Source organism: Sinocyclocheilus anshuiensis, unplaced genomic scaffold (assembly GCF_001515605.1).
Source record: "Sinocyclocheilus anshuiensis isolate Anshui unplaced genomic scaffold, SAMN03320099.WGS_v1.1 scaffold2305, whole genome shotgun sequence".
In the NCBI taxonomy this organism is placed as follows: Eukaryota; Metazoa; Chordata; class Actinopteri; order Cypriniformes; family Cyprinidae; genus Sinocyclocheilus; species Sinocyclocheilus anshuiensis.
Genome location: NW_015552535.1, coordinates 350,718 through 363,881, shown reverse-complemented (window position 1 = coordinate 363,881; position 13,164 = coordinate 350,718). Strand labels below are relative to the sequence as shown.

The following is a 13,164-nucleotide window of genomic DNA, read 5'->3' as shown; positions in this document are numbered from 1 at the left end:
AGGGTACTCGGCAGCGGGTCAGGCTGGTGCGTGTCTGCACACCATGGCGGTGTTACAGGCATACCAAGCCGACCTGCTTAAAGAGCTGGATGAAGGCGAGGAGATCAACTCTGATAGTATCACAGAGCTTAGGAGGACCGCTGATCTTTCTCTCCGCGCCACCAAAGAGACTGCTCGCACTATTGGGCGGTCCATGGCAGCTATGGGGGCAGCGGAGAAGCACCTGTGGTTGACCCTGTCAGATATGAAAGAAAAGGACAGGGTCTTCCTCCTCGACGCCCCCCTTGCGCCTTCTGGCCTGTTAGGCGACGCCGTCAATTCCGTTGTCGACAGGTACCAGGAGGCTCGTAAACAAGCGGCAGCGTTTCAGCGGTTCCTCCCTCGCCGCTCTCTAGCTCTGGGGGCTGCTGGGCGGGAGCAGCCCCCTCCGCGTACTGGCTCCTCGTACAGGGACACCCAGAAGCAGAGTGTCGCCTCTCGTGCTCCCCCACGTCGGGACCAGGGGTCGAAACGACGCTCAGGGTCGGGGGCTTCAAAGCCGAAACCAGATTTAAGAACTTCTCTGGAGGCTAAGAAGTCCTCGACCAAGAAGTCCTGATGCCAGTGCCTCAGGACTTCTGAGGGCAGGCCCCTCTGGGGTAGAGCGGGGTTCACCGCATTACACTGTGCCCGTCTCTCCTCAGTGCCCTCAGGAGATCGATCTGCCAACCCTGCCGGTGTTCCAGGGCGCAGCGGTCTCCCGCAAGCTCTTCTATCAGCTACCGCCCGGAAACGAAGCGGTGCTAAGAGGCTCGCCGCCTCCATGGAGGTCTCTAGACAGCTAGTTCCACCGTCCCCTGCCGGTGTGCCGCTTCAGGGCACCGAGCTAGCTGCTTCAATTACACCAGAGGTCAGATTCGAGAGACTTATTCCCTTAGTACACTATATAGCAGCGTGGAAACTACTGCCAAATGTGTCTCAGTGGGTCCTGCACACTGTAGAAAGAGGTTACAGAATCCAGCTTGGTTCTCCTCCTCCTCCCTTCAACGGGGTTCTTCCCACCCTGGTGGGCCCCGAGCAGGCTCTGGTAATGGAACAAGAAGTAGATACTCTCTTAAGAAAGGAGGAGTTCAATATCGGGCAAAATATGTAAAAAAAAAACAACATAATATTAATAAAAAATATACAGTTCAGTCAAGAAACTCTAGATGGCGCAGGCTGACGAGTTGTTAATGTAACTGATGATATTCAGAGAGTTAAACGACTTGGCACAAGCTGATTGGTTCATGCTGCATATGCAGCCAATGAGCTTACTGCCTTGCATTTATATGACTGGCTAGCATTCACTAGAGATTCGTGCAGTGCACTTTTCAGAGTTTCTCTGAAACCCTCTACCTTCCTCAGCTCCATCTGTATAGATCTGCTACGGGTTATTTTATATGCTATTTGTGCAGCAGCAGTATGTCTTAAATACTCACGGCACCGTATCGCCGTAGGCATTGGCAGTAGCAAGTTCCTGTACATGCTTGCAGCAGCAGCAGCAATAATCTACAACTACAGCAATAACCAACAGCAGCAGCGTAGCAGATCTGTTCCGCCAAGACCAAATACATTAACATTGTCATATCCATCACCATGCTAAAATGTTCTGAGAGTTGTCATGATTGAACTATAATAATATTAAAATAACACTGTTGTGACACTAAAATAACACCGTTGCATTGTGGAATATGGTATCTAACAGATGTAATAGGTCAATGGATATTAAATGCATAAGAAAATTCACTGTGTGCCCAGTATATGGTACATACTAAAGTATATAATACTACAGTACATACTGCAGCAACAGGTCCAATGCTATTTGGCTTTTCTTTGCACAAAAAACACACAGACGACGGGTTTGGCAGATATAGATATGCATTTATAGGTTTGATTTTGTTTTTTGTTTTCATACCAGATAAATAAAAAGTTAACAATACAATCTGGTCACTATTATATGTGGAGTCCATATGATAATAATGACCAAATTAAAACATGATTGTCACTCAGTGTGCTTCACAAAAATCTGTCAATGAATAAATTATCTGGTGAACTTCATCTATTTACAGTATAAACAAAAGAAATGATCACGAACACAAGCTTTGGATCTTGGGACGGGACGTTTCAGCAGTTTTTCCATCGTTCCACACAAACACAACCACAGAGGGCAGAAACACGCGTTAATATGAGCGCTTTAATGCCACGCATGATCGACTGTACATGCCAGACGCCTGGAGTTCATAAAAACAATGATAAAATCAACATCCACGTGATGTGCATTCCACACAAACATGAAGACACTCGTCTGATGAGGAGACGACGGCAAGAAACGTGTTGAGGAACAGAAGACACGAGCGGATGGAGATAATCGTGAGGCGAGTGCAGGGAAACATCGGTTCGGTTTGGCTCGTGTGTTTCTGCTCCAGTTTCAGCCGTCGTGTGTTTCAGTGTCCGGGGAAGGTGAGACATTAGAGCAGCTTACGCTCACATTACCCAGAATTCAAGTATTCCAGTGCCACCTCATAGCAGAACTTATACTGATCCTGCAGGAGAAACACACACACACACACACACACACCAACAGAGGTCAGTGTAACACAGTATGTCAACACAACGTTTAACTATTTAACCCTCATAATGCATTCAAAATCTATATGCAATTTTCTTATTCTGGACCAGAACATTTTTTTTTTATAAAACAGTCATAACTTACTATTTTTCAACTAAAACCATATGTGATCAGCAACTTCTCATTAATGAGTCAATGTGATTTTTTTTTTTTTTAAGTTTTGAATGTTACCACATTATTACTGCATTTACCCTTTCTTATTCATTAAAAAATGTAGAAAACTCTTTGAAATTTAAAATTACTCATCCAACCTAACAAAACCAAGATGCAATATATATATATTTCTCAATACTGATGTGAAATTACATTTGAATATATTATTGTATGAAATTTATAAGAACATATAATCTGAGAATTACCAGCATCAACACCATTAGAATGAATTCAACTGAATTAAATTCATTTCCATTTATAACTCATGATTGCTCAAAAACAGTCAAAATTTATGAAACCTACATACATTTTTTTTTTAAAGTTTATTTTGAGGGTTTAAGCATTTGCAAAGTTTGTTCCCTCACTAAACTATGCATTGTTTAGTAATTTTTATGTATCTCTTCCGGCTCAAAATGGACCGAATGCATTATAAAGGTTAAGTTGTTAGTGGTGGTAGACATGATAATACACTTTCTTTTTTTACATTTATACTTTATTTGAAATAATAAAAAAATAATAAAAAATTAAAATAAAATAGAAATGCAACATTTTTTGTATAACAATTCCTTTAAAACAGAATACTGCATTTTATTTTATTTTGAATTTTTTTTTTTTTACTTGACTAAATACATTTTGAAAGTTAGATTATATTTTTAAAGTTTTATGAATTATTTTATAGGAACATTTTGAGGATTTAATGAATTATTAAATTATAAAAGTTTTATGAAATCAACTGATTAGACATGATTTTTGATGATTAATACCTAATTAAACTATTAAAACTGAATACAGAAAAATTGTGCTCTACAAATGTCTGAATGCTGGTTTTCAACAGCAAAAATGTTTTTGTTTTTTTTACTAAACATTTTATTAGATATTTTGCACAGGACTCCTGCCATGACAACTACACTGACATCGCATGATTGAACATATACTGTATGTGCATTATTATTATTTGTTTTATCATTAAACAGTTTAAATGTCTGTGTTAGACTCATTTCCCCTTTGGTTTTGCGCCAGTAATATCCTCAGTAGATGCTCAAACCGCTGTCAGGTGTGGATGTGGATGTTCTGACGCTCACCAGCAGATCCACCATGTTGGGTTTGTTGTTTCTCAGTGTTTTGACGGCGTGAAAGACGTCCACCGAGTGCTGGTGACACAACATCTCACACACGATACTGATGGCACAGAACGTGCCGCTGCGCCCGCCGCCGTTACTGAAACACACACACACACACACACACACACACACACGATCATCATCATCACATCACAATAAAACATCTCGCACACGATACTGCGCCCGCCGCCGTTACTGAAACACACATCATATATGATTATCAGCAACAGTACATGAAGTACATAAAACATTTCAGTCTCACAGCTGTCATTTCTGACTGATGCTGCTGTAATTGCCTCTAAATCAAGGTTATTATTGTTAACTAAGACTGAAACTAAAACTAAAACCATTAAAAAAACAGTTTCATTAGGCCCTACTTGAAATAAAATAAACAAGAACCGAAATAATATATATAAAAAAATTAAACTTCATTTTTTTCAGCTAGTTGCCAAGGCAACATTTCTCATTTTCTTTTAATTTAACATGAAATATTAAAATAACTGAAAGTGGAATAAAAATTAATAAAACTATATAGACCAAAAAATAAGTAAAAATGACAAAAACACTCAACAAATATAATAAAACCTTAACTAAAATGAAAATGAAAAAGGAAAACAAAAATAACTAATTCAAAATTAATACAGGAAAATAATGTTGCAAAACACATTCAGCGAATTCAATTTCAGCTGTAAAGCACCTCAACAGAATTCACAACAATTACAAATCTGAATTAAAGTTACAATCTCAAATATATTTACTACTGTTAAGCACATTTAATCAATCTCAGGTTGACTTTGGCTGCACTGACAAGTGTATATTGACTGCATTTATGTTGATGTGCACTCAGTTTGTTGTGTTGAATCTGGTGTGTGAGCAGTAGGTGGCGCTGTTCTCCCGCTCATGAACTGCAGCTCATTATTCAGCACAACCACTGCATCTCTCTCGCTCATGAACTCCTGTGAATGTTTATTTCAGGATAAACAGGATTGGGCGGGACTGATGTGTTTCCTGAGAGTGAGATCAGAATCTCTCTGAGACTCACGTGACTCGTTACAGACTCGTCTGTTTCTCAGCCGATTTTCCCCGACCAGACCGAGAGACTCGCTTTACTAATAAATACAGTGTGTGAAATATCATGGGTATTTACAGTTCTGGATGATCAATAAGGCTTTTCACTAATCAAACTTGAATACTTACTACATATTATATCAGATATTCAAAGCAACATTATCCAGCTCAGTTCAGTTTAAGTGTTTTTTCTGGATGAGCTGAACTGATCTGAATAATGACTCTATTGTCTTCTGTAGAGCTGCTTTACAGCTCAATCTGAATTAGTTCCATTCATTTTCTGACATTAACACTGTTAATTGCACTTGTATTTCGCATCATTTGCAGAATCTCGCAATCTAAAAACGTGCCGCTTGACTTAAAACTTTTAAAAAATGCATCTCAAGACCTTGAAGATATTTTCTCATTTCACAGCCCTACATTTTGAGAATTTAGTCACTGAGAGCAAATCACACGGATAACACTGTAAAATACTATTTACACAATTTCCTTGAATATATTTGAAAACTTGATGAGACAAATATCACCTAATCTAATCAGAGATAACTGGGTTATTACTAAAACTACAACCAGTAAAAACATCTAAAATAAAATAAATGTTCACTTTAAAAAAAAACTAAAAACTAGTCTTTCACTCAGAGATGCCAGTTATTACTAAAACTAAAACCACTAAAATATTTAAAATTAAATCAATGTGAATTTAAATGATAATAATAAAAATAAAACAAAATATTAAAAAATGTTAAACTTGTATTATTTTTGCAGGTGTCCAAGGAAACATTTCTTATTTTCATTTCGCTTACCTTGATATTAAAATAACTTAAAAATAAAACTGAAATAAAATGAATAAAAACTACATAAACATTGCAAAAAAATAAAAAAATAAAATTGTAAAAAAAGATAAAAACAAATCCTAAATATTAATATATAAATTAGAAGCCTTCACTAGATCCTTCTATTCTGAATAACTTCCGTCCCATTTCTGTTTTACCATTTATTTCAAAGGTTTTAGAAAAAATTGTATTTGACCAACTGCAGTTCTTCCTAAATCTTAATTGTACTACTGAATTTTTCAATCTGGTTTTAAATCTGCTCATAGTACTGAAACTGCCCTTCTCAGAGAGTTAAACGATGTCCTTTTAGCTACCTACTCTCTTAGATTTATCAGCAGCATTTGACACTGTGGACCACTCTATTTTGATATCTAGATTAGAGTCAGACGTGGGCCTAAAAGGTACAGTCCTTAAGTAGTTTCAGTCATTTTTATCCGACAGAATTTTTTTTGTCAAACTAGGTAACTTCTCTTCCTCTGTTGCTCCTCTCACCTGTGGCAGCCCTCAAGGCTCGATATTGGCACCCTCCCTTTTTTCCCTGTGCATGCTTCCTCTGGGTTCCATTGGACAGGAGGAGAGTTCAGCTTCACTGGAAACGCGCGATTGACAAACTTTAAACTAGTGATTTCAAATTATGCTGCGCTTTATGCATTTGCCTGCTGTCATATTCATGTCATTTTCATTGAATGCTGTATGTAAAATGAGTGTTACCTTGGCTTTATTTGAAAAAAAAAAAAAAGAAAAAAGATTTCTAATGCACACAAACGTCCCAGAATACTGAGTGCCCTGTTGGTTACAGTGTTTACTTCCTTTATAATTAGATTTTTATTAAATATTTATTTATAAGAAGGCATGGGGTGTCTTTTAATTTCTATGCTGATGATACCCAGATTTATTTACCTATTAAGAGAAATTATCCTTCAGCACTTAATACCTTACTAAGGTGCTTAGACGAGGTCAAAATCTGGCTAGCTCAAACATTTTTAACGTTAAATGAAGATAAAACAGAGGTGATTGTTTTCAGTCCTACTGATCATTCTCAGGCTACCAGCCTAGATCTGGGCAGCTTATCGGCCTTCAGATCTTCTCATACTGAGGGCCCTCCATTGGCTGCCTATTCAATTTAGAATCGATTTTAAAGTTCTCTTACTGGTGTATAAATCTTTACATAACCAAGCCCCTAGTTATCTCTCAGAGCTGTTGCACTTTTATACTCCCACTAGAAGTCTAAGATCCAGTGATCAGTATCTCCTTTTAGTTCCTCTGTCCAGACTAAAACGTAGAGGGGAGTCTTATTACATTGTATTATGGTCTTGTTTATCTGACATTCCTTTGGTTTTAAATTCATATGTTTTATTATTTCTGTTTTATGTGTTTATGGTTTGATTTTAATGTACAGCATTTTGGTCAGTCTTGTGGCTGTTTTTAAATGTGGTTTATAAATAAATGAACTTGAACTTGATACATAAAAAAAATATATTAAAAATAAAACTTTTCATTTATAAAAATACATTGTAAATATGAATAAAATCTAATTCTAAATATTACAAATAAAATTGTAATGTTTAATAAAAAATCTAATTCTAAATATTAATTATAAATATGCTAAATAAATATTGCATTACTGTTAACAAAAATAACAAATATTCTAAGTACGGATATATAAGACTGAATCTGAGGAGCGGTGACTCACAGGCAGTGCACGACGGTGCGTCCCTCTCCTCCGTCGTACTCCTCCTGCCATTTGTCCACCTGTCGGATGAGTTTGAGGAAGGAGCGTTTGGAGACGGGAGTGTCGCGGTACATCGGCCAGCCCAGAAACTGGAACTGCTGCACCATCCGGTACCCATCCTGCGGCTGCACACAAACCACACGTTCATGACACTCAAACAGCCGACTCTCGCGTAAGTGTGCAATGTAAGCGAGCGTTTACTCACCCGTGCCGCGTTATAGATGCGGAAGATCCTGCTGATGATGTCCTCCTCCAGATCCGCAGACACAAACTCCACCTGGATGGGTCCGTGCCGATGGACGCCGTTCTCTGGCCAGTACTGTGGACACAACTGGACACAAAACACACCAATCACACACATCAACATCACACACGTCAATTCAGTGGCCAGGTTCCATGGCTGATCAGTTTCACTAGGTCAAATCTTTCTAAAACAGCATGTCTATACTGGTTTACCAGCTAGACCAGCAATTAACCAGGGTAAACCAGCCTAGACCATCAATTATCCAGGGTAAACCAACCTAGACCAGCAACTGACCAGGATAAACCAGCTTAGACCAGCAAATGACCAGTATAAACCAGTCTAGACCAGCAACTGTCCAGTCCAAACCAGCCTAGACCAGCAACCAACTAGTATAAACCAGCCTAGACCAGCAACCGACCAGGAGAAACCAGCCTAGACCAGCAACTGACCAGGATAAACCAGCCTAGACCAGCAACTGACCAGTCCAAACCAGCCTAGACCAGCAGCTAACTAGAATAAACCAGCCTAGACCAGCAACTAACTAGTATAAATCAGTCCAGACCAGCACCTGACCAGTATAAACCAGTCTAGACCAGCAACTGACCAGGATAAACCAGCCTAGACCAGCAAATGACCAGTATAAACCAGCCTAGACCAGCAACTAACTAGACCAGCACCTGACCAGTATAAACCAGCCTAGACCAGCAACTGACCAGTTCAAATCAGTCTAGACCAGCAACTAACCAGTATAAACCAGCCTAGACCAGCAACTGACCAGTTCAAATCAGTCTAGACCAGCAACTAACCAGTATAAACCAGCCTAGACCAGCAACTGACCAGTTCAAATCAGTCTAGACCAGCAACTAACCAGTATAAACCAGCCTAGACCAGCAACTGACCAGTTCAAATCAGTCTAGACCAGCAACTAACCAGTATAAACCAGCCTAGACCAGCAACTGACCAGTTCAAATCAGTCTAGACCAGCAACTAACCAGTATAAACCAGCCTAGACCAGCAACTGACCAGTTCAAATCAGTCTAGACCAGCAACTAACCAGTATAAACCAGCCTAGACCAGCAACTGACCAGTTCAAATCAGTCTAGACCAGCAACTAACCAGTATAAACCAGCCTAGACCAGCAACTGACCAGTCCAAATCAGTCTAGACCAGCAACTAACTAGTATAAATCAGTCTAGACCAGCACCTGACCAGTATAAACCAGCCTAGACCAGCAACTGACCAGTCCAAATCAGTCTAGACCAGCAACTAACTAGTATAAATCAGTCTAGACCAGCACCTGACCAGTATAAACCAGCCTAGACCAGCAACTGACCAGTCCAAATCAGTCTAGACCAGCAACTAACTAGTATAAATCAGTCTAGACCAGCACCTGACCAGTATAAACCAGCCTAGACCAGCAACTGACCAGTCCAAATCAGTCTAGACCAGCAACTAACTAGTATAAATCAGTCTAGACCAGCACCTGACCAGTATAAACCAGCCTAGACCAGCAACTGACCAGTTCAAATCAGTCTAGACCAGCAACTAACTAGTATAAACCAGCCTAGACCAGCAACTGACCAGTTCAAATCAGTCTAGACCAGCAACTAACTAGTATACACCAGCCTAGACCAGCAACTGACCAGTCCAAATCAGTCTAGACCAGCAACTAACTAGTATAAATCAGTCTAGACCAGCAACTGACCAGGATAAACCAGTCTAGACCAGCAACTTAGTATTGTCATAATCTTTTTTTATTGTATAATGTTCACTAACAGCCAAATAGCAATTTACACATTGCTTGATCAAACTCAAAACTAAAAATAAATAACTTGCATAAAAATAAATAACTTATTAATAATTAAACCATAAAAATAAACAATAAAAATAAATAAATAATTTAAAAATACAAACAATCAAAATAATCACTTTAAAATAAAACAAGTAAAATAAACACTTATTAATAATGAAATCATAAAATTGTACAACTAAAAATAATTGTAAAATAAAAACAATAAAAAACAAATAACATTAATACGTAAATCATAAAAATAAACAATAAAAATAAAATAAATAATTGAAAAATAAAATAAATAAATGAAAAATAAAAACAATCAATATAAACAATGTTTATACATTAAAAAAAATGTTTTTTTGTTGTTTACCTGCATGTCATGTGACAATTAACTGATATCAGAGAAACCTGAACAATGCAAATGTGTTGTTAAATTATTCAAATATTAACAAAATGTCATGGAGGCTTTCAGTCCAAGTGATTGTTCAACTGACAGAAACGCTTGGGAACTCCTGATTAATTTGATGTCAGAGCAGTGCATGTGTGACAGACGCATCTGCAGCAGGAGTCTGCGCTGTTGCGCGTCTCTGATCCTGACGGCCGTGTTCAGGTGTGTGTGTGTTTCTCACCTGCGCGGGATCCACGTCGTTCAGCATCACTATAGACGTGCAGTGATAGTCCAGCACCAGCCTCCAGAAGTCTTTGACGGTGTTGGGCAGAGGATGCTGGGTAACGATGAACGCAGACGGCTGCTTGTAGCTCTGTGAAGATGAAGATGAAGATGAAGAGAGGAAAACATCTTATTTCCTGTCTGACTGTCTGCTTGAATAATAGTGTGGAGAAGTTTAGCGTTGAGCTGCGTGTTTTATTACCGCCGCCATTTACTGTAATGAAAACAAATGCACTGTCGCGTGTTTTACAAACAAACCCATCCCAGTCAATCGTCTTACTGCATTTTTTTTGTTCATTCTCTGTTATGGATCGCTTTTAGCTATTTTCCTGACAATGAAATGAATCAATTCCATCTGTTTTTGAATTATTTTCAACAAGCACATAATCATGTGTGCTGCGATTCACATCCATCAGAGACACTGTCGCTTCAGACGCACAAAAACGAGCGGTTATTATAGACACGGATGCAATTAATAAAATTAATTAAGTTAATAAAATCATAAATGTGGAAAATTAACAATTTAAAAATAAAAACAAAACAGTACTAATTAAATCATAAAATGTATAATAATCATACAAAATGTATTAAAAAAGTCAAATAAAACAATTTTAACAATAATAATTCATAATTTTAAAATAAAACAAAGTAAAACACTTTAAAAAATAATTAAATAAAAATGTAAAACAAAATAAAAATGATTTAAATAAAACATGTATTAATAGTGAATTAAATCATCAAAACTGTATAATAATTAATAAACTATCATAAAAATGTGAAATAAAAATAAATAAAAAAAAACAATCAATCAAATTAAAACACTTATTAATAAATAGTTAAATAATATCAAATGAAAATAAATCATTCTAAAATAGAAACAATTGAATTAAATATTTATGATTTAATGAATTAATAATAATTAAATCAGATCGTAAAAAATGTATAATAATGAAAATTTTGAAAATGTGAAATGACAATAATATTAAAATAAATTCAATCAATAAAATAAAAGCACTAATAAAAAATTAAACTATAAAAACAAAACAAAAAAAAAAACAACAAATAAATAACTTAATTAAATAATTAATAAAAAAAAACGTATTAATTCAAATTAATCAATTAATCAAAATAAAATAAATTTTACATTAAATTAATTAATTAAACCTAGGTTAAGTGCTGCAGGTAACGATCACTAGGTTAAGCGCTGCAGGTAACGGTCACTAGGTTAAGCGCCGCAGGTAACGGTCTCTAGGTTAAGCGCTGCAGGTAACGGTCACTGCTGAAGGTAACGGTCACTAGGTTAAGAGCTGAAGGTAATGGTCACTAGTAATGGTCAGTAGTTTAAGAGCTGCAGGTAACGGTCACTAGGTTAAGAGGTGAGGTAACGGTCACTAGGTTAAGCACCGCAGGTAACGGTCACTAGGTTAAGAGGTGAGGTAACGGTCACTAGGTTAAGCACCGCAGGTAACGGTCACTAGGTTAAGAGGTGAGGTAACGGTCACTAGGTTAAGCACCGCAGGTAACGATCACTAGGTCAAGCGCCGCAGGTAACGTCACTAGGTTAAGCGCCGCAGGTAACGGTCACCAGGTTAAGCGCCACAGGTAACGGTCACCAGGTTAAGCGCCACAGGTAACGGTCACTAGGTTAAGAGGTGAGGTAACGGTCACTAGGTTAAGCACCGCAGGTAACGATCACTAGGTCAAGCGCCGCAGGTAACGTCACTAGGTTAAGCGCCGCAGGTAACGGTCACCAGGTTAAGCGCCACAGGTAACGGTCACCAGGTTAAGCGCCACAGGTAACGGTCACTAGGTTAAGAGGTGAGATAATGATCACTAGGTTAAACACTGTAACTAACGGTCACTAGGTTAAGCACTGTAGGTAACAGTCACTAGGTTAAGCGCTGCAGGTAAGGGTCACTAGGTTAAGCGCTGCAGATAACGGTCACTAGGTTAAGTGGATTTGAGACTTTAGTCTTTGCAACTTTACAGATCTTCTTTATGCACCAGGAGCTTGTAACACTCCAAAGAGAAAGGAAAAATTGAAATCGCAACATATGACCCCTTTAAGCATTGTAACTAACGGTCACTAGGTTAAGCGCTGCAGGTAACAGTCACTAGGTTAAGCGCCGCAGGTAACAGTGACTAGGTGAAGATCTAAGGTAACGGTCACTAGGTTAAGAGGTGAGGTAATGATCACTAGGTTAAGCACTGTAACTAACGGTCACTAGGTTAAGTGCTGCAGGTAACATTCACTAGGTTAAGCGCCGCAGGTAACAGTGACTAGGTGAAGATCTAAGGTAACGGTCACTAGGTTAAGAGGTGAGATAATGATCACTAGGTTAAACACTGTAACTAACGGTCACTAGGTTAAGCACTGTAGGTAACGGTAACTAGGTTAAGCGCTGCAGGTAACGGTCACTAGGTTAAGCGCCGCAGGTAACAGTCACTAGGTTAAGAGGTGAGGTAACGGTCACTAGGTTAAGCACCGCAGGTAACGGTCACTAGGTTAAGAGGTGAGGTAATGATCACTAGGTTAAAGGGGTCATATGATGCTGCTAAAAATAACATTATTTTGTGTATTTGGTGTAATGAAATGTGTTTATGTGGTTTAAAGTTAAAAAAACACATTATTTTCCACATACTGTACATTATTGTTTCTCCTCTATGCCCCGCCTTTTTGAAACGAGTCGATTTTTACAAAGCTCATCGGTCTGAAAAAGCGAGGTGTGCTGTGATTGGCCAGCTATCCAGTGCATTGTGATTGGCCAAATACCTCAAGCGTGTGACTGAAATGTTACGCCCCTCACCATATCGTGATGCCGTGTCCCAGAGTCACGAGACAAAACCAATAAAACCCATTATAAACGAGGCATTTGTTGCATCCAGTGGGGACATAATTAC

At 38.3% G+C, this 13,164-nt stretch overlaps 1 protein-coding gene and 1 long non-coding RNA gene across 3 annotated transcripts in view; one reads left to right on the top strand and one right to left on the bottom strand.

Moving 5' to 3' along the window:
- Positions 1-1,886: 1,886 nt before the first annotated feature.
- LOC107663746 (receptor-type tyrosine-protein phosphatase mu-like) overlaps positions 1,887-13,164 on the bottom strand; it is a 313,414-nt gene continuing 302,136 nt past the window's right edge. Inside the window, exons 35-39 of the mRNA XM_016454059.1 lie at positions 10,223-10,354; positions 7,760-7,885; positions 7,516-7,679; positions 3,883-4,018; positions 1,887-2,561 (exon numbers count right to left, since the gene is read on the bottom strand). Of these exons, the coding sequence (XP_016309545.1) occupies positions 2,508-2,561; positions 3,883-4,018; positions 7,516-7,679; positions 7,760-7,885; positions 10,223-10,354 (612 nt within the window). The 3' untranslated portion in view covers positions 1,887-2,507. The remainder of the gene's footprint in view (positions 2,562-3,882; positions 4,019-7,515; positions 7,680-7,759; positions 7,886-10,222; positions 10,355-13,164) is intronic.
- LOC107663750 (uncharacterized) overlaps positions 12,090-13,164 on the top strand; it is a 9,810-nt gene continuing 8,735 nt past the window's right edge. Inside the window, exons 1-2 of one of the 2 annotated variants that reach the window (XR_001631377.1) lie at positions 12,090-12,212; positions 12,354-12,685. This is a non-coding gene — a long non-coding RNA (uncharacterized LOC107663750). Of the gene's footprint in view, positions 12,213-12,353; positions 12,782-13,164 lie in introns of both variants that reach the window. The other variant, XR_001631376.1, reaches the window with a different exon arrangement.